We start from the raw sequence: 25,767 nt of genomic DNA, 5'->3' as shown, positions 1-25,767 counted from the left end.
CTTTTAAAGGCGTTTTACCACTGCAGTCATCATCTTTTTATGGTAGTCGATCCTCTTCAAAAGAGTACTCCACTGGCAGTTCCTCCCTGGACAGGTAGGGCTGATTCACTAGAATGAACTGTAAATAGCAGTTGTTTCACAGGAATTAAGCTCTTCAGTTTCCTGTGTGTTGATCACATGGTGCTTAGATGCATGACTTGGTGAGGTGGTTTTTTTTCCTTCGGGAACACAGTCCAGTTCTTCAGTGTGTCTTCAACTGCCCTGCTTACATCTACAAACTTTAGTTACTGCTTGCAATAGAAGGACTTTGTAAAATCACTCAAGTCTGTTATAGTTGTTGTGAATAACTTTAGATGGTTCAAATACTATATAAACTCTGCAAGTTAAGTCTGAACTTGTGCTTCATTTTTCCCAGGTAGATAAATGGCATGCAATTCTATGTTTTCATAACAGTATTTTAGGAAATACTAAATCCTGCTGAGCTTGGGATTCTTCTTTGTCAGGTGCTGTGCAGTCAGGTTCATGGTCTCTGCCCTAGATAGATGAGATACAAGATCAAGGGAGAAAAGAAGCATTGTCCATGTTTAAATGTTAGGAATTGAGGTCCATAGTTGGTGATTAGGTTACAAAAACAAGAGACTGAAAATGAAGATTCTGGCCCAGATGTGAATTTTAAGCAAATCTTGGGACTGGTGATCTCATGCTATGTAATCATTCTTCCTCTCATCATAGAGTGTGGGGAATTATTAAATGTTTATAAGACCAAAGACTTGGTTATACTGCATGTACACCAGTGGATATAGGAAAATTTAACCAAGCTAAGAATTTAACACTTCTAGAAAGAAGTGTTCTCTGTCACACCTCTTTTTCACTGTGATACATTCCAGTTATCTTGTATGGCTTCACCAGACCTTGTCTTCCATGGTGCTGCGATTCCAGTGTCATGGACTATCCCTCTTTAAGGCAGAACATTACAAATCTTCTATCTTCTTATGCGTTTATGTTTCTAGGTCCAGTGTATCCAGCCAGACCTCTTCAGCCAAAAGAAGCCTGGGATTCCTTTCTCAGCCTGCTCCTCTTTCTGTTAAAAAAATGAGATCTAATCAAGATTACACAGGATGGAACAAACCCCGAGTGCCCCTTTCCACCCATCCTCAACAACAGTTGCAAGGGTAAATTTAATTTTCTTTATCTAGCCTGCATACTTTGATCATCAGAACATGCACATTCTTGTTGCAATTATTTAATTTAAAAAATAATCCTGAAATTAATGAACACTGAGGGAGGGAACCCTTTTCTTAGTTTGGAGGGTATGTATTGCTGAATTCACATCCTGGGAGTTTCAGAGACATAGTAGTTTCAGGTAATTTGTGTTCCTTTAACAATGATTAATTTCTCTGTCTTCATGTGTGTGTATATATATCTATTTTTTTTTTTTAAGTTTGATTGTAGAAGCTCATGGGTGCTTTCCTGATAAATGCTGTCTCCCATGAGTTTTCAGTTTAGGCTGCAGGGCTGGGGAACAGCTCCAGTAAGATGCTCTGTGGGGAGTGGCTGGGGTGAATATCCTGTATTTAACTTTGGCAGCAGGTTTGCACATTGACCATTAGACACAAAGTATTCAAATTTTTTTTTTCAGGTTTTCAAACTTGGGAAACACCTGCTATATGAATGCCATTCTACAGTCCTTGTTTTCAATTCAGTCTTTTGCTAATGATTTACTCAAACAGGGTATCCCATGGAAAAAAATTCCACTCAATGCACTTATCAGGTAAAATTTGCATTCTGTGAAAGCTGTTTTTCTCTTTCTTTACTGAAAAACTGGTTTGGTTATACTGTAGCATCCTTGTGGAGGGTCATTTGCCTGTATAGATAATAAAAGAAATCCTAGACGTGTCTGTATTTTGGAGTTTTACTTCTGAAATAGGAAATCAGCTTTTAAAACTTATAATTTTGAGTTATAGGCATTCTTTTACTATATTTCTAGTGTCAGAATGAAATGCTTCAGAAGAAAATGTAAGAAATTGCAAAATAAGTTAGATGCAGAAAAGTTTCTTTTAAAAACCTTGCCAGGTAGAGTTTAAGCTGGTCACTAACTTCACCTGATATGTGGGGGCTTATGCCTTTTGTTTGGTAGCTGTGGAAAGTGTTCAAGTTTTGCATACTGAATCTTTCACTTAATTCAGCCATTTGGGATATTTTATTATATTTTCTCTTGTGCACCTCATTCCTTTTCTGTCACTAAATAAGATGCAGGATTATCAGAACCATTTGTGTTTCTGTTCCATCATTTTTTATATCTTTTGAGGTAATTTTCTATTTTTGGTGTGTCATCTTGAACTCTTTCTACGCTACTTGGGATCAGAGGTTGTTCCATGTGCCTCTTGAAATGTCCTTTCTCTAATTTTTATAGAAAGACCTCTGAAGGTTGTGCTCCATATACCTAATGGGCAGTGTGTGATCCTGTACAAGTCAGAGTTGATACTCAAAGCATCCACTTTGTCTTCTCTTGGTTTGGCTGTATCATCTAACCTGGTGACTGGTTTTCTGGTTGATCAGTGATTGCTTATCAACTGTGCTGTGGTTTCCTAACCTGCTTCACTGAGCAGCTGTAGAGGGCTAGGACAGCGCACGGCATTATTGGAGTTCAGCAGAGTAGCAGAAACTTGTCAAGCTGCAGGAAACTGATCAGATTCTTGGGGTTAACTGAGTGTTAGTTGTTGGGTTTGGGATGCAAGGGGATTATACAGGTTTTCCCTGTCTTTGGGTTGGAGTCTTTTTGTGTCATGCAGTGTGACATTTTCCTGTCACCTTCTTATGTATGTAGCATGACCAAAACTTGTGCTTGGAATATATTTGGTGTCTATGTCCTGTGAAATTGTAAAGCAGTTATAAAAGATAACTAAATCACAGTAGCTCAGAGGCACAAGTAAAGTTCATTTCAAAAGTTCTGTAGCAAAGCTGACAGAAGCACTAGCTTGAACCAAGGAACTCCTCATGGCTCTTTTTGCTACAGCTTTTTTCTCTGTTAAAATGTTTTTACTGCTGAAAGACATAAGGCTTGAAAATGAGTGGAAGTTTAAAAATAAAGCATAAGTAGAAGCCGTTCTGATCATTCAAGTTGAATTTAGTGATTTTTTATTGCTTATTTTGGTACTGTGTGATATCATATTTCCTATCAGTACAAATGTTTTTAAAAAGCATTATGAGGTTTTTTCCTCATTGTAAAAGAGGAGAAATACATTTTTAGAGCTTTATAAGGCTTTTCTCTTTACCTTAAAAGATTGTGGATTGGGTTTTTTTGTTCATTTGAGTGCTGTTTGATGATGGCTTCAAATGAGATCTCAAAATGCCTGAAATGGAAAAGGTTAATTATATGTGGGATATTTTCATACAGAACCCCTGAACCACTTATCACAGGACAGAAGCTTTTAGGAACTCCTAAAATAAGGTATCATGAGTTCTATTATGTTTCTCTAAAATCCTGGAAAACCAACCAGTGTTTCATTGCCTTGACTTCTGCAGACGTTTTGCCCATCTGCTTGCTAAAAAAGATGTCTGCAGCCCTGAGGTTAAGAAAGAGCTGCTCAAGAAGGTGAAAAGTGCCATTTCAGCTACTGCAGAGAGATTTTCTGGGTACATGCAGAATGTAAGTATCATTGTCTGGAAACAGTTATGTGCAGTTTGTCCAGTGCTTGGACTGTGTTGAACACCTGTCAAGCTTCAGCTGTGTTTGACAGTGACTTTTGGTTGAATGGCAATGACTGTTAGAGCAGAACTGCCTCAGTATTACTGAATGCAGTGAACTGAACATAATTCCCCAGTCTGTGTGTGTTTGAGAAAAATACTGAATGAAGTTATACAAAGCCATTTCATTGCATTTCCCTGTTTCTAGGATGCACATGAGTTCTTGAGCCAGTGTCTGGATCAGCTGAAGGAAGACATGGAAAAGTTAAACAAAACTTGGAAGAGTGAACCAGTCCCTAATGAGGATAACTCACCAGGACGTGCTTCTGATGACCTCTCAGCCACCAAAGTTTATACATGTCCCGTTATCAGTAACTTAGAGTTTGAGGTTCAGCATTCTATTATTTGCAAAATGTAAGTGTGCTTGCCAGCTTTTTTCACACTTACCTTAAAAGACTAGGAAGTGTTCCCATCTCACATGACTTCTTCTGCAGTAACCACAACTAAGAACTATGTTTTATCCGAGGCTAGATATTTAGAAGAATACTCTCTTGTCTAGAAATGCTGTAAACTTCACACCACGCTGTCTGCTGCTGCGGGCCTTCTTTAAACAGTTTCATACCACCTAGTTCTTCATTGCATTTCCAATGGAAAGCCTTTGTTCTTTGCTTTTTGTGTACCTATTGTATGGGAATAGAGAGAAAAGGGGGTTTCAGCCAAGTAATATTTCCTCTTAAAATAAGGAAAAGGGGATGCCATGTTTTTAATTTGATCTTTCTAAGGGCTTCCAGGGAATGGCATTTTCTTCTGTCTCTCTACATTCCTGCAGAACAAGGTGTCAACCAGTATGTTTGGGCATTCACTGTGTGTGACCTGTGCAACAGATGTGTTCAGCTGTAGCAATGACTTTGATTTCCTCTATACCTGATCGCTTGCCTCTCCAAAGTAATCTGTGCATTTTTGTTCTTACCCTTAAACAAATGTTTCAACTTCTAAAGCATCAAAAAGAAATTGCAAGTTCCAACTTTGTCCTGAGCATCAAACAGTTCCATTTTGATAAGTAAAAATAGGATGAACTGGGAAGTTGCTTTACCCTAAACCACAAAAGTGTTTGTTAGTTTTAAGTTTTATTTTTCATCAGACTCGCACGAGCATGTTTCTTTTTCAGGTGTGGTGAAACAGTCACTAAACGAGAGCAGTTTAATGACCTCTCCATTGACCTTCCTCGAAGGAAGAAATTCCTTCCTTCCCGATCCATCCAGGATTCTCTTGACCTCTTTTTTCGGGTATGTACTTCAAGAGGGGTTTTTATGTATTGTGGAGTGTGTGCAGGTTATTCACCATATGGAAATTCTGATTGTACAGCTGATTATTAGTGTCTATGACAGTGGTTTGCAGGCATGTGAAATAACATTGAACTTTTTTGAGGTTTGTCCATTAACAGCATATGGAAATTTATATTGTAAAATGCTGTGCAAAAATTAACTGCTGTAAAATAGGTAAACTTCCCAATTTTGTGATGAAAGAGTTGAGGTGTAAACAAATAGAGAGGAGAGAAGAGAGGCTGTCACATTGGGATAATCACTCAGGAAGTGCTACCTCTCCTGGGCTAGGATGCTTCAACAGCTTGTGTACAAGCCTTAATTAGCATGGAGGAAAAAGGTCATGCAGGTACAATAACTTAAAAAAAATAAATAGCTATAATATGTGGATGCTTGCTTTCTAAGTACAGCTTCAAGGTGAAGCTTCTGAAAGCTGAAAATGAACTGTATGTCTGTGAATTGGTGTTGTATTTTGTCATATCTTCAGACAAACTTTTTTTTCTCTCTGTATAGATAGTACTTTCAACAGAGGGAGTAGCTGACATGCTTTTTCTTTAAAAGCTGGTGGAGGTCTTAGGATTTAAAAAAAATCCTAAAATTTTAATGTAATTTCACTTCACTTAAGGTAAAGTGCTGTAGGAATGTTTGATGGGCAGGTTATGTAATTTCAAGAAAGGAAATCATCCTTTTGATGTCTGTCCACAACTCTACTCTCATGTAGCATACCCTTGGTAAGTTTAGATGCGAATACCTTTTGAGGAACAAAGCAGAGGTTTTGAACAAGAGGGAGAAAATTTCACGGTACCATATCCACCAAAGATTATTAGGGGGGAAAAAACCCAACAAACAAGTCCTGTGTATAGGAGAGAAAACTGTTAACCTCACAAGATTGTCCCCTCCCTTTGGAAGCTATTTTGTGTCATTGTGGTGGCTAATTTCACTGGTCTCCAGTAGACTTGCAAGAGGAATTCCACCTGTGTTAGTGGAAATGATGTGAAATTTTAAGGCCTGCTGCCTATCCTCTTATTAAATGTCCTCTTACTACTTCAACTTGAAGGTGATTATAATTTTAAGTGGTTACTGCTGTTTGAAGAGTTTGTGTAACAGATGTGATGTATTTTTGGTTGAGATCTCTTTGATTTTCCTTTTGTTCTACAAGTCATTTCTCTGCTCCCTTAAATAGGCAGAGGAGATTGAGTATTCCTGTGAGAAGTGCAATGGAAAGTCTGCTGTTGTCACACACAAGTTCAACAGGCTTCCCAGGTAAATGCTGACACCTGTTCCTCTCCTTCCTGGAAGCATGTTACAGAAGTTAAAGCAAAAATACCTTGTAGAGTCAGTCTGGGAAAATGAGCAGGACAGCATGTACAGTGGTCAGTGTGTGAAAGAGGTGCACCTGCAGTCAGTCTTCATGCTGTTCTTCAGTTTTACTCTAAAGAAGCCCTTGTAAACCCTCAGCAGTACTTGTTTCTTCTTCCCTATCACTACACAAGTAGGAATAAGTCTTCCCCTTCCCCTTTACTTGTGGTTTTTGTGAAATGGAGGAAGCAGATATAGAAAATATATTCTGGAATTTTAATATTGTACAAACTGAGTGATGAACAGGGGGGCGTAATTACCCATGTCTTGCAGATAAGAAATGGTCAGCATTTGCCTACCACCCCAAAGTAATCTGGTTTGGTCAGGTCAATGCCTTTGGAAAAAAGGCTTACTTGGATTTTGAATAGGTTTTATTTGACTTCTGTCTTGAGATGAACATTTGTCCTTCTCTCATTTTTCTCAGGGTCCTGATCCTTCATCTGAAACGATACAGCTTCAATGTAGCATTGTCTCTCAATCATAAAGTGGGGCAGCAGGTGGTTATTCCGAGATACTTAACCCTGCTTTCCCACTGCACAGAAAGCACCAGGCTGCCACTGACACTGGGATGGAGTGTCCATTCTGCCATGTAAGTGTGCAGCTTTGGTCCCTGCTCTGTTAATCATGTAGGCCACAAGGTAGGCACTTGTTAGATCTCCTCCAGAGGATATCTGAGCAAGGAAGCATTTCAATTATGCAGCTTCAGATGTGTGTGCTGCTGGTTTGTAACGCTGCTGTCATAAGAACATGTTTAGAAAGGAATCATAATAGAAGCAGTAGGAAGAAATAGTTGGGCATTATCTAGGGAATATTTGGTAAGATGATATTCTTCACTGTCCTTGAAAATAACTTTATATTCATTTTAAGAACACCTCTGTTAGTAATTTTTAAAATGTAGGCCTCTCAGTCCAAAGTAATCTAGATTACCTCTCCCTTCAGAGCACTCTAACTCTGCTTAGAAAACATCCTGCTTTTTTCTGCTAATTTCCACTTGCGCCTCCTGTCCTGTCATTCATTTTTCATTGTCTTTCCTGTACCACTGTAGTATCTGAGAGCACTTTGCATGCTGAAAATACTCTCTTCTTCTCTCTGAGACTGTTATTTCTGTACAGTTGCCTGAGACACAGAGATTAAATGTGCCATTTGTCACATAGGAAGCTTGTGGCCGAGTAAGGAACAAGAAACCCTTAGGTCTCTTGTAGCCTATGCTGAGTGACATAGCCAGGGTATCCATAGTGAGCTAGGACACATCTGGTGCATATGCTCAGCAGTGTGGCAGGTGTTCTGCCAAATGTTTAGTGGTGGTTTGAGATGTAAGTGGATGCTTCCCATGAGTTTGTTTTAACAGTAGAAATCTCAAAAACAGCAAACAGTTTATGCGAACCAGAGCAGCAATACTTGAAAATAGGTTGGAAATAGCTTTCCAGTGTTTAGAGTTTTTTTCAGTCATGGAAATCATTGTGATTGACCAGGGAGTGGAAGGGGAACTAGGCTGGAGAGAAGCAGCCCTGGTTTAGGGGGAAGATTAGAAAAGATTTCTGCTACCATCTGTTTGATAGATGTGTAGTGATAGTGATGGACTTTGAGGAGCCCATGAAAGGATTAAATGGAGCAGGAAGTTGGTTCAGAGGAATTTAGGTAAGGCAGGAGAAATTAAGATGTGGGATATGCCAGAAAACCGGCTGATCCAGACAACAGCAGGAGACTGGTTTGGGAGCAGGAACTCAAGTGTTGGTGGGAATAAAATATAAAGGAATGAGTTGTCTTGACATGGGAGCCAAGAGCCTTTAATTTGTGAGCTGGTCCCTGAGGGTGCATCGCCAAGAAGTGAATCAAGTTTAAAGGATTATACATGGTTTTGAACAACTGTTGTTTATTTATAGTGTGATGAAGTTATTACTGTAAGTCTAAGCAATTAGCAAGTACATAATGGTATTCTGCTTGTTCTTTTGGTCATGGATTTGCATGCATAGCAGACAAGTAAACACTTATTTTTTAAAGACTGTAACTATTGCAATAAATTATTTTGCTCTTTTAATAGTTCCCGTCCATTGAAAGCCTCCCAAATGGTGAATTCCTGTACTGTAAGCACTTCCACACCTTGTAGGTAAGTTATAACTCTGAAGTGTCCTTGTCCAATGGCCAGGAGTTTTGTGGCATAGTTTCCAAGGCATTTTTAGATTTTCTAGTTATTTTCTGCATTTTTTATGTTGTAAATTATTTCAGCTACTGTCTTTTTTCATATGAGTTTTATTGGTATTACATGGTAGCTGAAATTAACATCAGTGGTGCAATTTGCCTTCTTTAAGAAAAAAAATTATTTCTACTTCTGCAATCTAGCTCTTTGTTCTGACTATGGAGCCAAAATGGCTGTTTTGGGAACAGGTGGTTGATTCCTTAAGTTAATTTGCAAAGATGAGACAGCCAGTTTTTGATAGTGTGAAAAATGTGATATCACACTGGATGGTTTTCCATTGAGGGCTGCTAAAGACCAGATTTACCAATAAAACAGAAATTGTGACTTCCCCAGACTCCTTTGTCTTCTGTTCTAAAGAAGCAAGAATTTATCTTAATGGAAGAGCAAACAAGAAAAATAAAAAATTGGTGCATTTTTGTACTTTTTATACCTGGATGATGCTGTGAGAAGCCATATGTCCAACTTAAAAAACATTATTTATGACAAATTCTATGTGTTCATGTGGCCTTGTCTCAAATGAGTTCAGTCTGGGATTGTGAGGTAATAAAGTGCAGAATCCTTTGCCTTTAAAGCAAGACACACACACTTAGTTACTTTGTAAGCTGTTATTACAGGCTTTAAGTAAACATGTCAGTTAACCCAAGAGAATAAAGCTTTTCTGAAAACCTTGACTGCCACATTAATAAATTGTCTTTGTCCGTTGTTGCGGTTTGTTCCCCAGTTGAACAGTGTGAAAGCAATGCTTCAACAGTTACTTTGAGATATGTTTGTATGATGCTACAATGCTGTGATGTTCTACAGCCATGTTTTTAATTTACAGAAAATACACTTTCAAGTCAAAGAGCTCTGCAGCGCTCTATGTAGATTCTGACAGCGATGATGAGCCATTGAAACGCTCTGTTGCCCATAGCCAAAGGTTGTGTAACATACAGAGTAGAGACCAGCAACAACTGCAGGATGAGCCAGAAAAGGTAGGGGAGAAACCCACAAACTTCCATGTACTAGATCCTGTATGTGCTCATGTCTGCTGTGTGCTTTTTTTAGCATAAACTGAGTGACATTGATGTCAGATGAGGTTTTTTTCCTCCTAATTAGCACTGCAATGCCGGAAGGGAGTGCTTTGCTAATTGACCTCTCTCTACCGTTGTCTTGGGTTCCCACTGGGAACAGAAGTAATTGCGTTGCAATTGAACCTGAGTTTTCAGGTTATGGATACCAGCTGCTTAGCAGTTTGGTCAGTCCTTTGGGTAACTTCCACTAATAATGTTCCTGGGCTGAAGTATAATGTGCTGTCAATAATAAAAGTATGCAGTAAAGCCCTTGATTAAATTAGATCCAGTACAAGTTGGGCTTAGCAAAATATTCAGTTGAGAGAATTTCATGCACATCCAATCTGTGTCCCCTTTCAAGTGTGGCTTTTAAATGTTTTTAGAATCTGAAGCTGTCTCTGTAGGCAAACGCAGAAGTGTGAAGAGACCAAGTTCATTGGTGTAATGGCAGAGTTAATTTCAAATTGCCTTTGAGCTTTTCCTTGTGACTAGTGTTAATGCTGCCAAGATGCTTTTTTTTGCCTGTCAGGCCAGTGTATTAGCAGGTAGATGAGTTGTGTGGGAAGAAATGATGACCCAGAAGGGAATAGGAGCAGCTTAGAGGATTATTTTGCAGCACCACTTTCTTCTGTTGATAGTGCTGCAGGCCTAGTGCATAGGACAAATTTCCTGCATCTTTGCTTCTATAAAGCTTTTCCTTCACTAAAGTTTTTGATGAAGCTCTTGGGGTTATTTTAAACAAGCAGAGATTTGTTGCCTTGGTTATGATATTAAGGGACAGGTGTAAGTGTAGATGAATAGCAGTAGTAACAGCAGGAAGATATCTACAGTTTCTGATCTGATGGGAAAATCAAATCAAGGGAGGATCCTGACCCAGTAATTAATAAATGACAGATACTGAGTATTAAACTTTTAGAAGATCCAGAGCTGGAAAGAGCTGCCAGTTTGATGAAGCTCAGAACTACAGATAAGAATGATCTTGACAAATATGAGAAACTGCATAAAAATAGGAGAGGTTTTTCAGTAGAGCAGGCCTAGAGGTGCTAATCTTATCAGTATTGAATATAAATGTGGGATAGGAACAGCTTTGAAAACAGTGGGCCTTCAGAAAGGTCATGAAAGGTGACAATCACAAGGTTAGGCAGGTTGAAAGTAGAAGTATCTAGACAGAGCCATACCCTACGTACACATTGTGTGAAGTAACCCTCCTTTTTTCCTCAGAATTGAGCTTTAGGTGGAGTTCTATATCCATCTTTGGGCTCTGGACTGAAAAGAGTTATAGATTAACTGGAGAGGGGCCAGAGGAGAGGAACATGAATGGTCAGAGGTCTAGAAAGGAAGATTTTGAGAGAAAGAGCCAGGCAAGTGGTCTTCGGTTTGGTCTTTAGTTTAAAGAAAAATGTAAGCAAGGCTTGTGTCTTCAAGGAAGGGGAAGAAGTTAATAGAAGCACTTGAGCTGTTTCCCGTGCCTGTGGTGGATAGAACGAGAAGTAATAGACTAAATTGCAGACAGTAATTTTTAGATTAAATATTACGGAACAGTTCCTGGTGGTCAGGATATGTAGAGATGGAATTGATTGCTGTGGGAAAGCACAGAAAACCATTTGCAGAAGGTCTTGTGTCTGCTGTCCTCATGGCACATATATGCCTGGCTGCAGCTGGGGGAAGGAAACAAGCTTGTCTTTGAAGTCCTTCTTATCTGCCTTTCAGAAAAGTATTTCAAACTGTCCTAACTGATTCTTCCTGGAGTTTTGTTTGTGGGGGAGAGTAGGTAGTTTCTACTGCACAAGCCCTGTAAGTGCAGAAATTGTGGGAATAAAGCATACTAATTTGAATAACAAATTAATTACAGGCTTTACAGCCTGTTATGGGAAAGAGACACTGGTGGTGATGATTCCACGTAATTTATTTTATTCTGTGGCCATGCATATTGGCCACTTCCCAACCGCAGGCCTGACCAACCGTGCATTACCAGGTTCTCTGACCACCTCAGTGTTGTCCTGGGAGATCCAGTCCTGGTTTTTGGAAGTGGCAGTACTGTTGCTGCACCATTTTTCTTGGTATGATTCTCAAAAGAGCTGTGGATGGGGTTGCATTAAGGGCTTGGTGGTCACTTTGTCTGGCAAGTACCTCCCTTGCCAGGCACTCCTTGCAAAATGTCCCTGCTGTGTGGGAGAACAGCTGGAATAGCATCTGTATATGGCACTGGATGGTAGGGGCAAACAGCAGTTGTCCAGCTAAACAGGGCACAACTGCAGTTCCTGTGATCTTTGCTTCTGCAGATGAAGTAGTATTTGAAGGACTTCTTAAAAATGCTTACTTAAAATAGCCTGTCTTAGAGCCTAAGCTATTTAAAATCTATGCAAATAATGTCTAGTAGAAAAGTTGTATTCAAATAATGCACAGATGCTGCCAAGTCTTTAAAGTCCATCCACTGAATTAGTGGTAGTTGTTGGCAGAGAGCCTGGAACTAGGGTTTGCTGTAGAGTTAAACCAGTTTTGATGTTGGTAGCCTACAGGTGCAGAGAGAGAAATCAGAAAGCTTAGAAAGGTATTCTGCTTTACTTACCCAGTGCATAAATACCTGTGAGGAGAGAGGTTTAAATTTGACACTTCTGGTTCTTGGAGGGCAACATGTCTAGAATAAGCAGTTTAGTTAGCTAATTTATTTACTAATCTTGTTTGATTAGGCAGTTTTAATACAAAATGCTTGCTGTATTTGAGCAAGAAGCAGCAGTAAACATGTAATTTTGTTCATTTTAACAAAGTTCTGTGATTCATCCTAATGCAGTAAGATCTGGATAAGTACATTTTAATAGAAACTCTCTTACCCCATTTTAACATAATATAGGAAAAGAAATTCTAAGCATATGATAAATAGTGTAATTGTGTAAACATGCATACATGGAGGTTAACCTCCTGATTAACAGTTAATATCAAAATGATTGAAATTACTATATTATTTGCAAATTACGGTGGTGTAGGAGTTGATGAGCATCAGCTTTAGGAAAATGAACTATAAAAAGGAAAATTGAGATTAAGACTAAAGTGTTTTTTTTCTTCCAAATGAAAGTCATTCTGTTCTCCTTGGGAAAGAATAATTCCCCTTTTCCCTGTTTAACTGTTTTCTTACTTGGTTTGCAACTCCTGCACTCCTCCCTCTACTCACATCACGGTTTCATATGACAAATCTGCAGCACAAAACCTAATTTTAATTGCTCTTCATACCAGCCCAATTTTAATTTCTGTTCATCCATCCCTGTATTTGAGTTCAGTTACTCTCATGTTGCTGCTTCATCCTTTGTTAGCAAACTTGCAGTTTCCCTGCTCATATCTCAGCAATGACTTGCCAGGGGCTTGAGAATTCATCAGAACCTAAAGGGGAAACATGTTTTAAAGGAAAGGAGGGAGAAGAGAAGAATTGTCTTATGTATGTTAATCCACAAGGCCTGTAAAAACTGGTTGTAGTGTATACTTAAATATTTTTCTGTGGAGTAAGTGTAGCTATAAAGGCTGTCTCTCCATTGAGTCTCATGTAACTATGCTGAATGCTGACAGTGTCAAGCTCCCACTCCCTGGGGTTAATAAAAATAAATCTCCACGGAAATGTAAAACTGATGCTATATACCTGTTTATTCAAACACTTAATCATAACTCCATTCATCTCTAGGGTTCAAAAAGAAGTAAAATGGAGGGTGATAAACCGGAGCTGGGTAATGCTGGTTTTGATGGGATGAGCGAAGATGAGCTCCTAGCTGCTGTCTTAGAGATTAGCAAAAGGGAAGCTTCTCTGTCTCTGAGCCATGATGAAGATAAGCCCACAAGCAGCCCAGACACTGGTTTTGGAGATGATGAAATTCAGGAATTGCCAGAAAACCTGGAATCCATGGAGGTGGAGAAACCCAAAACAGTATTAGACTCAGGTAAGGCAAAGCAACCATCTTAACTGGACTCAAGTGGGCTAAAGCAGGTTACTGATAACATCAGGTTGGTAATGGCTGGTGGTAGGAACTGGATGCAAGTGCACTGCTGAAACTGTGGCTTGCTCAGAGTTTTAGGAACTTGAACTCTATAATTTCCCTATGTATAAAGCATTTAATTCATCAAACTGTGAAAATGTATTTTCTTGTAAGTCTGTCACCTCCATGATTCAAAGTTAATTTCCTTTTTTTTTTCCTCTCTTGATAACACATGCTTCCACAGGTTCCTGTGCCAGACAGTTCAATTTCCTAATATTTGGCCATGTCTAGAACTGACTCTTCCATAAACAGAAAGTATTTTCCTTTCTGTAGCTGTTGTAGCCTAGGCAGCACAGTAGCAGTGTTCTCATGGCATAAGACTAGAATGCTTTCATAAATGCAGCTATTTTGTCACTAGTTACTAATGAATTTAACTATATCTCTATTTTTTCTAAGCTGTATGTGAGAGTAGACTTGTAAGCTTAAGAGACTCAAGTGAATTGTGGCCTCTGACAGAGATACGTTGAAGTACAAGGAGGAAGGAACCTGTGTGTTCTCAGTGTGGGGAAGTGGAGTCTTCCTTTAGCCAGCTGAAGGAAATAGAAGTGGTTTATCATTTAATGTATGCTACATGCTTTCCATCAGGTTTTTAGTTGCACTGGCATGGAAAAAGTGACCAACAATATGCTCGTGTCCTCTAAGAGCCAGGTGGTTAATTAACAACACAATATCTCCCCACTATTTCCAAAAGTGACTTGTTTCAATGGACAGCTCTTGACAGCCTTGATGGTGGAAGGCTATAAGAATAATATTATGTATATGATCGCCTTCTTTGTGCCCTCCTTTTTATGCAGTAATGTTGCTTATGGTGTTGTGAAATAGAGTTGTGATAAAATGTGGCCATAAAAACATATTTCTGTCCAGGTTTTCTTTGGAAAGTACAATGTAATTATTTGAAGGCTTTTTTGTGACTCTTAAGCAAAAAGTATGTGTTTAATATAAGTTCTGTATTTCTTCTTATACTGAAAGTTGTCAAAGCTCATGTTATACATTCTGGCATTCTGGGTTTTTTTTTTTTCATCTTGAAAGGATTAGACTGATGGATTATGGTTCTGGTGCTGTTGGTCTTGTGTTTAAGGGTTCACAGATATTGAGACTGCCTTGTATTATCCTTGTTAATAACTAATCAGCAGATGTTGAAGTCTGCTCACAACAAAACCATGAAGTTTCACGTGCTGCTGCCTGATAGCTGTTGGAGCAGATGTTGCACTTTGTTAATTGCAAGCAAGAATCAAAGTGTCCTGCAACTACAGGAGTGTATGCAGCAGTTGAATGATTGTTCATTTCAGATGTTCTGTAAAGCGTTTCTGCCCTTGTGTTCACTTCAAGGGTGAACTAAAAAGTTACCATCTTCAGGCACCTTTAAAGCTGTACATAGAGCTCTCAAGATTGAGGCTCTTGGAGCAAAAGGTAGCACATTTAAACAGTGCTTGGGATTTGTGCCTTTTTTTCTTCTTGCTTTTGGTTTGGCTTTTATTGTGGCTTCATCTGTAGTACTCTGAGGTATAATATACAATGCAAATTTTTATAATCCATGCTTTCTTATAGAGAAATTCAGGTTCGTGGCTGGAAAAGTGGTGTGTGGCTTCTGTAGTTAACTTGCTGTTTCTGAGTGAACATAAAAGCTAAGAAGAGAACAGGTTCAGGGATTAATCAAATGGTTCATTGTGCACCAGTTAAAATGAGTATGATATTGCACTTTGGAGCTTTTTCCATTTGACTTCTGTGTGGGTGTTTTATGGCAGGTGAACTCCCTGTCAATAGATGTCACTATGCTTCAAGGATTGTGGTGATTTAAAGAGGACTTAGCTGGTAACAAACAGAAGACCCAGAAAAGTATAAACTGTACTTTGTGATTCCTCAGGTCCTGCCAATTTCACTGAGATAACTAAAGATTTTGATGAGAATAAAGAAAACAAAACTCCAGAAAGCTCCCAAGGGGAAGTTGACTGGCTGCAGCAGTACGATATGGAGAGAGAGAGGGAAGAACAAGAACTCCAGCAGGCACTGGCTCAAAGCCTTCAAGAGCAAGTAAGAAATAGTTTGCTTTCTTAAGTTGTCTTTTCTAACACTGGTTACCTGAAAGCTAAAGGAAAATCTTGCAGTCAGGCAGTAACTGCAAAGGAATTATTCTGCTTTTTTTTTGACATAACCAGATGGAAAAATGTTTGGGTTTCTTCTAGCTCCAGTGTCAGTAGAGTGATGACACTGGGTACATCTGGGCACATTTTGAATGTGCTTTGAAACCTGTGTATCACATCACAGACCTACAGATTTCTCAGAGCTCCCCATGCACTTTTGTGCACTGGTTTGTCACATTATATTAAAAACAATGATAACCTCAACTAAACTCTTCCTCTCTGACATCAAGATCCCAGCCCACCTTTAGCTTCTCTGACAGTTTCTTGCAGTGTGTCATGTCAAGACTTAGTGAAAGAGGCAGGTTTCAAAGCCATGGCTAAGATTGGCCATGTCAGGTCAGGCTAAAGAGGTGTCTGTCCTAGGTGTGTTTCTGGTGCTAGAGAGTAGGGGATGCTTAGTGAAGAATGTAGGAACTGAGCATTTATATGATCCTTCTCTGTTAGGATAGTGGAAAAAGGATCCCAAATAATTTAGTTGAAAACAAGTCCTTTAAATTAGGCTTGGAAAGAATGGGGTTCTTGAGTGTGCTAACTATCTGTATTCCACTTGAAGTGCAAGACCTGTAACTGATTTCTACAAGTTTAACCAAGGAGCAGAGAATAAAGCAAGCACTTAGCCAGGTCTTCCTTTAAATAGGTGCCCTTGTCTGCTCTCTTTTAATACCAAAGCTGTCATGGTTTTCCTTATGAGGTCTGATGTTTCCATGGCTCTTGGATTTTTTTCTCTCCCATTACTCATTATGAGGTGCTGGTATGCTCCATGCCAGATGTAGCTTTGATTCATCAATGCTGAGTAGTTTAACAAAGATTCCCAAATCCTTTAGAAATAGTGAGATAAAAGGCCTCAAGCTAATAATGTAAAACTGCCCTTTGAGTGTGTTTCTGCTACAGTTCTGAAGCAAAAATCTGCTATTCTAATGATTTGGGCATGGAAATGTGGTAGCTGTGGTTATCTTGATTTGAAATACATAGTTGGGGTGCTGCATTCAGTGTGTGCTGAAAGCACTCAAACCCTAAATTAAGAAGCCAGCTCATTAAATATTATTGACTGGCTTGCTGTAGCTCTGGGCTTTCAAGAGCAGTGGGAGGAATAGGGGCATGATATTATCCAAACATTTGACGTGTTTGTTGACTTGAGGTTTCTTTGCTGCTTGGTCATGGTAATATTTTTAATACCTGGTTGTTTAGTGATGTCGTTTTGCATCCTGCCTTTGTGGATTGCACCTGTTAGATACAACCACGGGCTTCACTTTCAAATGGCTTAAAAATAGCAAAATCTGTGAGGATTTAATGACTGTGTCCTCAGCTGGCTTTGGTCAGAAACAGACTAAATTTTACTGAAGTGTGAGGAGCTTTGTGTGTAAGTGACAGCTTTTCTGAGCACAGGGTTACAAATTCATTCAGATGCTTTTCAAATTAATGATCCAGGGAAAGCATTTGGTGTTACTGGAGACTCGCTCTGCTGCATACCAAACTTCAGGAGCTTTGACAAGCCTTAATGAAGGTTTGTCCCAGGTTCTGTTGCACGGGAACATTGGACTCTCGGTGGTTGCAAACATTCCTTCACACAGAACCTTTAATTTACAATGTCAGGTTTGTTGTAGAAACCAGAGCAGCGCGGTTTCAATGGAAAAAGAGCACCACAAGAATTTTAAACAGTGAAATGTCTCAATGAGCTAAGTTTTGTTCTCTCCCCATTAGGAGGCACGAGAACAGAAAGAGGATGATGACCTCAAACGAGCCACGGAATTAAGTCTACAAGGTGAAACTTATTTAAGTTCTTCCAGTATGTTGCTTTTGAGAGAAAATTGATATGTGTGTATGAGTGCAGCTCCTGCCTGTCAGTAAGACAGCTGGGATTCATGTTCTTTTGGTGCATGCTTTGTTGTGTTTGGCACTCAAGGTCAGTTTTTCTTGTTCTTGGTTGTGAAAGCAAATGCCAGGAAAAACTTAAGCTGAAAAATTACTTACTTCGGTCTCTTGAGTTTTGAGTTAGATATAGAGATATAGAGAGATATGTGTAATATAGTATAAGCAACACATATAATATACACTAATGAATAATATTAATTTAGAGAAAGTACGGTGGATCTTGAAACTTTGCATTCCCAGCAAACCCAGCATGCTAATGGCCCTAGTCAGAGCATAAGGATTATTTGTTACTTGAATTGCTATTTTAGGGCTGATTAATAAATACCCTAGCCTTGCCTGGAAAAATGAATCAGTGCTGTTTCTATCAGATATGGGATGGGAGGGGGACAGACATCACTGCAAGGTATAGCTGTTGGGGGTGAAGAAAGAAACCCAAAATGTGCTGTCTCCTCCAAGTCCAGACAGTGCTGTAGGCCTCCTCAGGCACTGTTTAACATTTGTGTGAGGCTGGCATGCAAGTGACTTCATACAATCTGGCAGAGCAAAGCATAACTGAGAGAAAATTCCTGCTCCAAAGAGGGAGAGGGAGGGATAATAAAGTATTGTGTTAAGATACTTGTAGTTGCTCAGGGCCTTTCAAAGGCCCTCAGTTGTTGCTGGATGAACCTGTGTCAGTTCCTGAAGAGGAGTTGAATGCTGCTTAGGCATCCCTCACCCTGAGCTCTGACAGACTAAGTGACCAGTCCTTCTTGAGTTTTCCTTGATTGATATCCAGGAAGAATTCAAGACTAGAAATCTTTCATCTCCTCGATTTGCAGTTGCTTGGCTTAAACATGAGCATTTCCTTGCTACTGTCTCGTTTGTAAGGCATCAGAAAACAGCTGTTCAAGGAGATGTACATTATCTTGAATGCAGAGCTGGTCACATTTGTCTCATGAGGGATCCCAGTGATGCCATAAGCAGAGAACCAGTAGTCATCCTGGCACCGTTGTGGAAGTGGCCCTGAGCAATTCCTTTGGCAGGTGCTTCGTGCACAGACCTACCAAGGTGGCTGTGTTTCTAGGCTGTAGTCTAGAAACAGCCCAAGTGAGTGTGGAAAGCAGCAGCAAAGGATTCCCAGTTAAGTAAGGGAGTCATCTGTAAACTTCCCAAGAAGATTATACTAATCCAGTGACTGATGATTTAACAGGACAAACAGTGTGAGAATCTCTTTGGCAAAACAACTCCATCACAGCTGGCGTGATAGTCTCTTGAAAACAGATGAGAAAAAATTCCTGAGCAGTGTCCTGTTAATCTCAACTTCTCATCTACCCGGGACTCCACAGCTTTAATTTAACTGGTGAAAGCATAGCTACTTCTCCTAATGAGAACTGTACAAAATCTTAAATTAGTTGGGTAGCTGCAGAACCCCGGGAAGTGTGGAACAGCATGTACAGGGAGCAGTGGTGCCTTCCGGCTCTTTACAGAAAGCTGCGTGCATTTTGCTCAGCCAAGCAAACTGGAAGTTCCTGTGGTGAGCAGCCTTCTTACCATTGAAAACAATGAAAAGATGCCTGCTGCCAGCAGTAGCATTTTGATGCCAGTTTTAATTCAAAAATACACTTTGTTCGTGCAACTTATAGTTAAAACTGTAATTCATAGCTTCTCATTGCAGGAACTCTCAGCTCACTGACCAGACTGGCTGTCCTTCTTTTGCTGTCTGTCCTGTCTGCAGCCCATTGGTGCTCCAGAGCCAGTTGGGTGTTAACTGCTCTTTTGTCACCCAGCTGTCATTGCCATAGTGCCCTTTTGGAAAAGTATGAGGGAGATGGTGCTAAAATTAAATCCGAGATACTTAACTGTTGCTCTGACAAGTTGGAAAAGGACAAGCGATTTTTTTTTGAAATTCGACTATCCCCTTGTTTTCCTTAAAAATAAAGCTTGAAATTTTATTTCGCCTGTTTATGTGGGTAGATGTACCTCAACCTGTTGTAAATTCCTGTGTGGTCCACAGCTTCTCATGCAGTTATCATTGTTTCCTTGCTATCTAGAGTTTAACAGCTCTCTCCTGGACAGTGTTGGCTCTGATGAAGACTCTGGCAATGAGGATGTTCTGGACATGGAGTATTCAGAAGCTGAAGCAGAAGAGCTGAAAAGAAATGCTGAGGTGTGATCCATGATTTCAAAAGCCAGCTGAGAAATATAGCTATTCTTTATAGTCTTGAAGGTAGTTTTACAGAGCAGGTGTAGAGGCTAGAAAGTTATGATGTATTCTGAAGTGAAAACATAGAAAATTTCTGTACATAAGTCTTACCGTGTTATTTTAATTACAAAAAAACCCAACCCAAACTAAAGCAAACAAAAAAAAAAAAAAAAAAGAAAAAAAAAAGAAACCAAAAAAACCAACCAACCAAAAAATTAGCTGCAGAGACCTTCTGAGTTTCTCTGAGATACTCTCTTTGACAGTATTGTCAGTGAATTCTAGAGGTAACATTTCCTGGTCAAGAGAGTATTAAAAAATAAATTGTCAAAAGCCATTGAATAGAAAGAGCATGTTTCCTGTATGTAAAGAGGGTGTTGTCCACTGACATTACAGGTGCAGGACAAGAATTTGGGCTACATATCCGGTATTAGCTGTTGAATCTGTGTACCATTATCAGTGGTATGTCTTTGATATTTCAGAAGTAAGCATGGTGTTCCTTTTTGGCTTTTCTGTTTATTTGCTGGATTAATTCTGACATCAGTGGAAGTTGCTCAGGAAATGGTTGTTTAGAAAACTTTGCAGTGTAGAGCTCATGTCAGCATCTGTTCTGAGGTCAGAGAGGCTCCTTGGCATGCTCATTGGCTTGCTGATAGATTAAATACACATTTCCCACTTCTGGAAGGACTCCTTGTTTGGTGTGAAGCAGGGTGTCTGTTTCTGTAATCCTTCACTGGTTTGCAGGGAATACAGTAGCCAAAGTCGATATCTCAGGTATAATTCATCTTGTCCATAAGCTATGTGGGGGAAAAAAGAATGCCTGAAAGCTTTAATTGTACTTTTTTTTTTTTCCCCAGACAGGAGAGCTTCCTCACTCCTATCGTCTTATCAGCATTGTCAGCCATATTGGAAGCACATCATCTTCAGGTAAAAGATGCCACATTTTATTTTTCATCTCTTACCTAGCTTGAAAAATCTGTAATACAGAATTACCATAGCATAATTATTTATAGGAAAGAATTCAGGCAGCAAAGCAAATCTTCTGTCATGACTTGCTGATGGGGGAGCAGGTTGGGGATATCATGGTGCCTGACTATGGCATGAAAGAAACGTACAGCTAATGGGCTCTGTAGAATTGCTTGTGCTTGTTACCAGCTGATTGAGGGACCAGGATCTTAAGGGTCTTTTAGCATTTAAATGTGACACAGGTGGCTGAACCAGGGTACCTAGCTAACCAGCTCACTGGCTGAAGTGCAACATGGAAAGATGTGCAGAGAAGTTGTGGCTGCCCCATTCCCAGACGTGTTCAAAGCCAGGCTGGATAAAGCCCTGGGCAGCCTGGTGTAGTGGAAGGTGTTCCTGCCCATGGCAGGCAGTTTGGAGCAGGATAACCTTTGAGGTCCCTTCCAACCCAAACCATTCTGTGATTCTGTTGTTAAGGTCATTATATCAGTGATGTCTATGATATCAAGAAGCAGTCCTGGTTCACCTACAATGACCTGGAAGTCTCTAGAACTCTAGAGACCACCGTTCAGTGTGACAGAGACCGAAGCGGATACATCTTCTTCTACATGCACAAGTAGGTGTCTTGGGGAATTTTGCTCCTAGAAATTACCTGCTGCTTGTGAGGAAAAGGGCTTCTCTTCCTCTGGTCCTCTGCTGGGATGAAACATGTCTCCAGAATAACAAAATTTAAGTGCTCGGAGTTCAGAGGTGTGGGATTGCATGTCAATAATGCATAGTGTTTTAATAAATACATTTAATTGTATTTTAAGAACGGGATTCCATGTCTCAGTGCATGTGTTACGCCAGGAATCATAATGGAGCTTGGGTTTTTTTCCATAAGTGCTGTGATATTTGTAAATGCTCTTACCCCTGCTCCTAACAGTTGTGTTGTTACAGCCATGGTCATCTCAGGACAGAGCCAAAATGAGGTTTGTAGGTAGAAATGTTTTCAGGCACACAGAACTGAAGACTGTTTGTATCCCCCTCTTCTATTGTTGCTGCTGCGTGGAGATGTCAGATTAGACATCTCTCTTTGCCAGGATTTGTAATGCTTGAGTTTGTGGAGTAAATCCAGTTGCTGATTCCCTCAGGGCTCTTATGTAGTGATTTGTTGTTGTACAAAATTTTCACTGTTGGTCTTTCCTTCTGTTCTAGAGATATCTTCGATGAGTTACTAGAAACAGAAAAAAATGCACAGCCACTTAGCATGGAAGTAGGAAGATCGGTTCGTCAGCCTCTGTGAAGAGTAAAACACCTTGTTCCTCCTGAGGAGCAAGGAAGATTCTGAACTTGTGCCAGCCATGCAGGAGTAACAAACAGCTCAGGGCCAAAACATGAGACAAAAGGTAGAAATACGGGACGCTCGGTTTGTTGAACCATCTGTGCAAGTCCTGGGCCTGAACTTTGTGTTTAAACCTTGACATCCAGAGCGACCCTCCTGTGGTGAAATTTTCAATGTTTCTCAAATGATTTTGTCAGCATGGAGCCTTAAAGAGTTGTAACAAGCCACAAGACTACAGCTGCTCATAAACTGGTTTAAAAAATAGTGCAAAAAGAGACTCGACTTTAAAAGCCCATTCACCTGTGAGACGTGAGTGGCGAAGATTTACATATCACTTGGCGCTTTTGTTTCTTTTCTCCAAGAGCAATTTAAGCAATAGACTGTAACCTGGCGTGTGTTGTGTTAGTAATATTCACTGGAAAGCCAGATCACTGAGCAGGCTCTTGCCAGTCATCTGGCTCACAGGCATTTTGGAATCACTCAAGCTGATGCGTTGTGACATTCATGGGTTTGTAAGCGCGCTGCGATTTCCGTGCAGTTCCAGGAAACAAACTGTCGGTGCTGTGGAATGTATTGATACCTGGTGGCAGCTCTGTTGTTTTTTTACACCATTCACTGTCATCCTCATTTAGACGTGAGATTATATATGTGATTTCTTTTGTTTTACAAGTTCTGTTATTTGATTGCATTTTCTCCATGAGGTTGTTGCATCAGTGCCGTTTGGAGAGGCGAGGTCTCTCGTTGGGTGTGCTGTGTTTCACACTGGAGTTGTGTTGCTTAGGGCTGCTCCGATGTGACTCTGGGAGAGCTGAGTACCTGGAGCAGACAGAGCAGTGGCAGGAGGTGAGCTACAGTTTTGGGATGGAAGGACTGTTCTGGCATTACCCTTCCTGTGCAGCACCTGGCACTTGAACTGCCCTGTGACTGAACTGTGGTCTTGCCATGGTCTTGTGTTACCCCAGGGTAAGAGGCTTTGTTCTGCAGCCATGTCTCAGTTCTCCTCTTTGAGGAGTGCAAGAGTGCTCAAACTGTGAAATTAACCAGGTGGAAAGCTTTCAGAAGGCCCTTGCTCAGCATTAACAGAACATGGTTAGGAAGAAGTGATGCTATCTGCTGGGTTTAGAAGCATGATGCTCCTTTTATAGCTTGTTTCAGCAGTGGGGGGAGAAGCCTATTAAGTTCATTTTTTTTCAGCACCTTTGCACTAATTAAGGAGGGGCAGATGTTTCCTTTCACCGGTATTTACTCATTTGGGAGAAGTTGTTGCTGTAAGCAGAGTAGTTGCTCTTGTTTTGGCCTCTAGTTTTGATTTTTGCAGCCTGAGTTTTAGAGATGAAAGACTTCTTTAAGGAAAAAAAGGAAGATAATCACCTTTTTTTGCCGTTGAGATAGTTTGTAAGTTTTTTAAACTATCATTAGGAGTTTCTCAGGAATAAATTGGCTGCAGCAAAGCAGACAAAACCATCGATTTAGGAGACGGCAGGCACCTTTCACGGGCACTTCCACACTGGAGTTCATCCCGGCAGGGTGTGTCACTGCCCTCAGGGGCCTCTTCCCACTTGTTCGAAGCAGCAAGTGACAGCGTCGGTGTCCTCCCCACCCCGAGCACTTGGGGGACCCTGGTGCGGTGAGACTGACCTCCCTCCCAGTCCCCAGGTGGGGCGAGCCCAGGGGCCCTGGTCACGGTGGCATCTTCCTGGCCTCCAGGCCAGCAGCAAAGGCTTGGCTGCAGACATGCCAGGGTGTTTATCTGGTGAGATGCAGCCCGAGGGGGGGGTGTGTTAATTTATTACAAAGCATTATACTTTTGTATTGTCAGTACTAATTTTGGTTGAATTCTGGGCGACGGGAAGAGGTGGTGACATGGGAGTTGTCCTTTGAACTGATCGCCCTGCGAATGTGATGGACTGCTCCGTCCAGAGGGCAAACCTGTTTTCCCCAAGCACATCCTATGCTTGTGCTGTAAATAACTGGTATTCCTGTAGTATCAGAAGTCAGCTCTGCTTTTTTGGGTGGCAAGGTTGTTTTTACAAGGCGCTGCACTCCAGTTAATTTATAATAAAAGCAAACATAGCCTGATTTTTCAGTGCAGTAACTTTTGTTTAAAACCAGTTTTGCTTGGATCAAGGTGAAAAAGCTGGTGCTTGAAAACAGTGTTCCTTGTGTTATGAGAAGTTCTTGCTTGTTATTCTAGTCATTGAAAATTTGCAGACATATACTATAATTTAAGCTTTTTTTGTTTGGCATATGGCAGCTCAGTTGCACCTTCACCCGGGCAGGAGTGTCCACAGAGCCCCTTCCTTGCAGAAGCCAGCTTTTTCCCTGCCCAAGAGCAGGGGGGAGGATGACAGGTGTGTAATTCTCAAGAGATGTGCTGCCCACCAGTTGTGTCATTCCCACTGCTCACACTGTTGCAGCAGCCAGTTCAGTAAGGTTGGCCCTTCCATGTGGGATACCTGTCCTTGGGTATAGGTAGGTGAAGCTTAGTCGTGGGCCCTGAACATGTACTAACTCTTCCTCAGTTAAACATTTACCCACTTCTGAATCAACCTAGTTTAGTACAAGTGTGATTCAGCACAGAAATTCAAGGAACTCCCGTCCCTCTGTTCCTTTCGTCTCTTCATTGTCTGACTGCGATAATTTGCTCTTGATTTACACCCCTAATCTGAGAGGGGCAGAGCTTTGGTGTCACTGAACTGGAGCTTGTGTGCGGGTCCCTGGGGAGCCCTGGCTAGCAGGGCTGCACAAAGAGCCTTTGCAGAGCAAGGACTGTTTTCCCAGCCGGAGCAGCAGAGTGGGACTGACGGGAGGAGAGCGCGGAGCTCTGCAGCACCTGTGGCCTCGGCCTCGCCTTCCCCCTGCTCAGTGCAGCACAGATAAGATCGCCCGTGCATCTTCCTGCCCGTCCTGCATCCGAGGAGGGGAAGTGCTGATTGCCAGCTCAGCACTTCCTGCTTCAGTTCAGCCTGGCATGAAGCAGGTGGGGAACATCGTGGGGCTGGGAATAACTCATCTGCTTTGTTTTAATGGAGCTAATTATCCCTGTAATTGCCCGCCAAAGAGAGAAAAAGGGGTGCAGGACCCCTGGCAGCTGCTGTCCATGTGGTTTGCTGCCAGACTCCAGCCTTGCCTCCCACTGGCTTCTGCCTGCACCCTGACTTTCTGGTTCTTTACACTGTTGATGTGGAGCAGTGCTTTTCTCTGTGTTTTAGCAGACCTGTTCCTCTCTATTCTTTACAGTTTTTGCTCTTGGGTTCCCCCTGCCCGTTTTTAAATGATGTGTAGATAGATTTTTGTGAAATTAAAACCTCTTTATTAACCCTCTATTGATTTGGAATCTTATTTCTGCTGGCTCTTGCTGGGCACTACACCTCTGCCTCCCCTTCTGCATTGGAACTTTGCTCGGTTGCCTGGGAGCATCCTGTATGTGTTCAGTGCCCCTCAGCACATGTCCATCCTGCCCCCCTGAGAGAGGTATGTCCCCAGGGGAGACACCTCAGTGCCTCTCAGCATCCCTTTAGAGCCCAAGTAGAAGGGAGGCGCCCTCCTCCCCTCCTGGGTCCAAGGACAAGTGATCCCTGGTGTCTGTCCCGGCAGGCACAGTGTCCTCTCATTTACCTTTGGTACCACATGTATTTACTGCAGTTCAAGTGAT

General features: G+C 41.0%; 1 protein-coding gene across 3 annotated transcripts in view; it reads left to right on the top strand.

The window, feature by feature from the left end:
- The window catches only part of USP37 (ubiquitin specific peptidase 37), a 33,753-nt gene extending 8,330 nt beyond the window's left edge, over positions 1–25,423 (top strand). Inside the window, exons 8-24 of one of the 3 annotated variants that reach the window (XM_084209499.1) lie at positions 10–94; positions 1,011–1,172; positions 1,640–1,771; positions 3,526–3,649; positions 3,896–4,101; positions 4,856–4,973; positions 6,193–6,272; positions 6,793–6,957; positions 8,410–8,475; positions 9,386–9,536; positions 13,285–13,537; positions 15,498–15,664; positions 17,476–17,536; positions 19,677–19,792; positions 20,683–20,752; positions 21,266–21,404; positions 21,986–25,423. In XM_084209499.1, coding sequence (XP_084065625.1) covers positions 10–94; positions 1,011–1,172; positions 1,640–1,771; positions 3,526–3,649; positions 3,896–4,101; positions 4,856–4,973; positions 6,193–6,272; positions 6,793–6,957; positions 8,410–8,475; positions 9,386–9,536; positions 13,285–13,537; positions 15,498–15,664; positions 17,476–17,536; positions 19,677–19,792; positions 20,683–20,752; positions 21,266–21,404; positions 21,986–22,073 — 2,183 coding nt within the window. In that variant the 3' untranslated portion in view covers positions 22,074–25,423. Of the gene's footprint in view, positions 1–9; positions 95–1,010; positions 1,173–1,639; positions 1,772–3,525; positions 3,650–3,895; positions 4,102–4,855; positions 4,974–6,192; positions 6,273–6,792; positions 6,958–8,409; positions 8,476–9,385; positions 9,537–13,284; positions 13,538–15,497; positions 15,665–17,475; positions 17,537–19,676; positions 20,182–20,682; positions 20,753–21,265; positions 21,405–21,985 lie in introns of those variants that run through there. The other 2 variants (XR_014616315.1, XM_084209500.1) reach the window with 2 other exon arrangements.
- The last annotated feature ends 344 nt before the right edge of the window (positions 25,424–25,767 follow it).

This window comes from Fringilla coelebs (genome assembly GCF_963513975.1).
Source record: "Fringilla coelebs genome assembly, chromosome: 7".
NCBI lineage: Eukaryota > Metazoa > Chordata > Aves > Passeriformes > Fringillidae > Fringilla > Fringilla coelebs.
The sequence above is the reverse complement of the archived record's forward strand: the minus strand, read 5'-3'. Positions and strand labels throughout refer to the sequence as shown.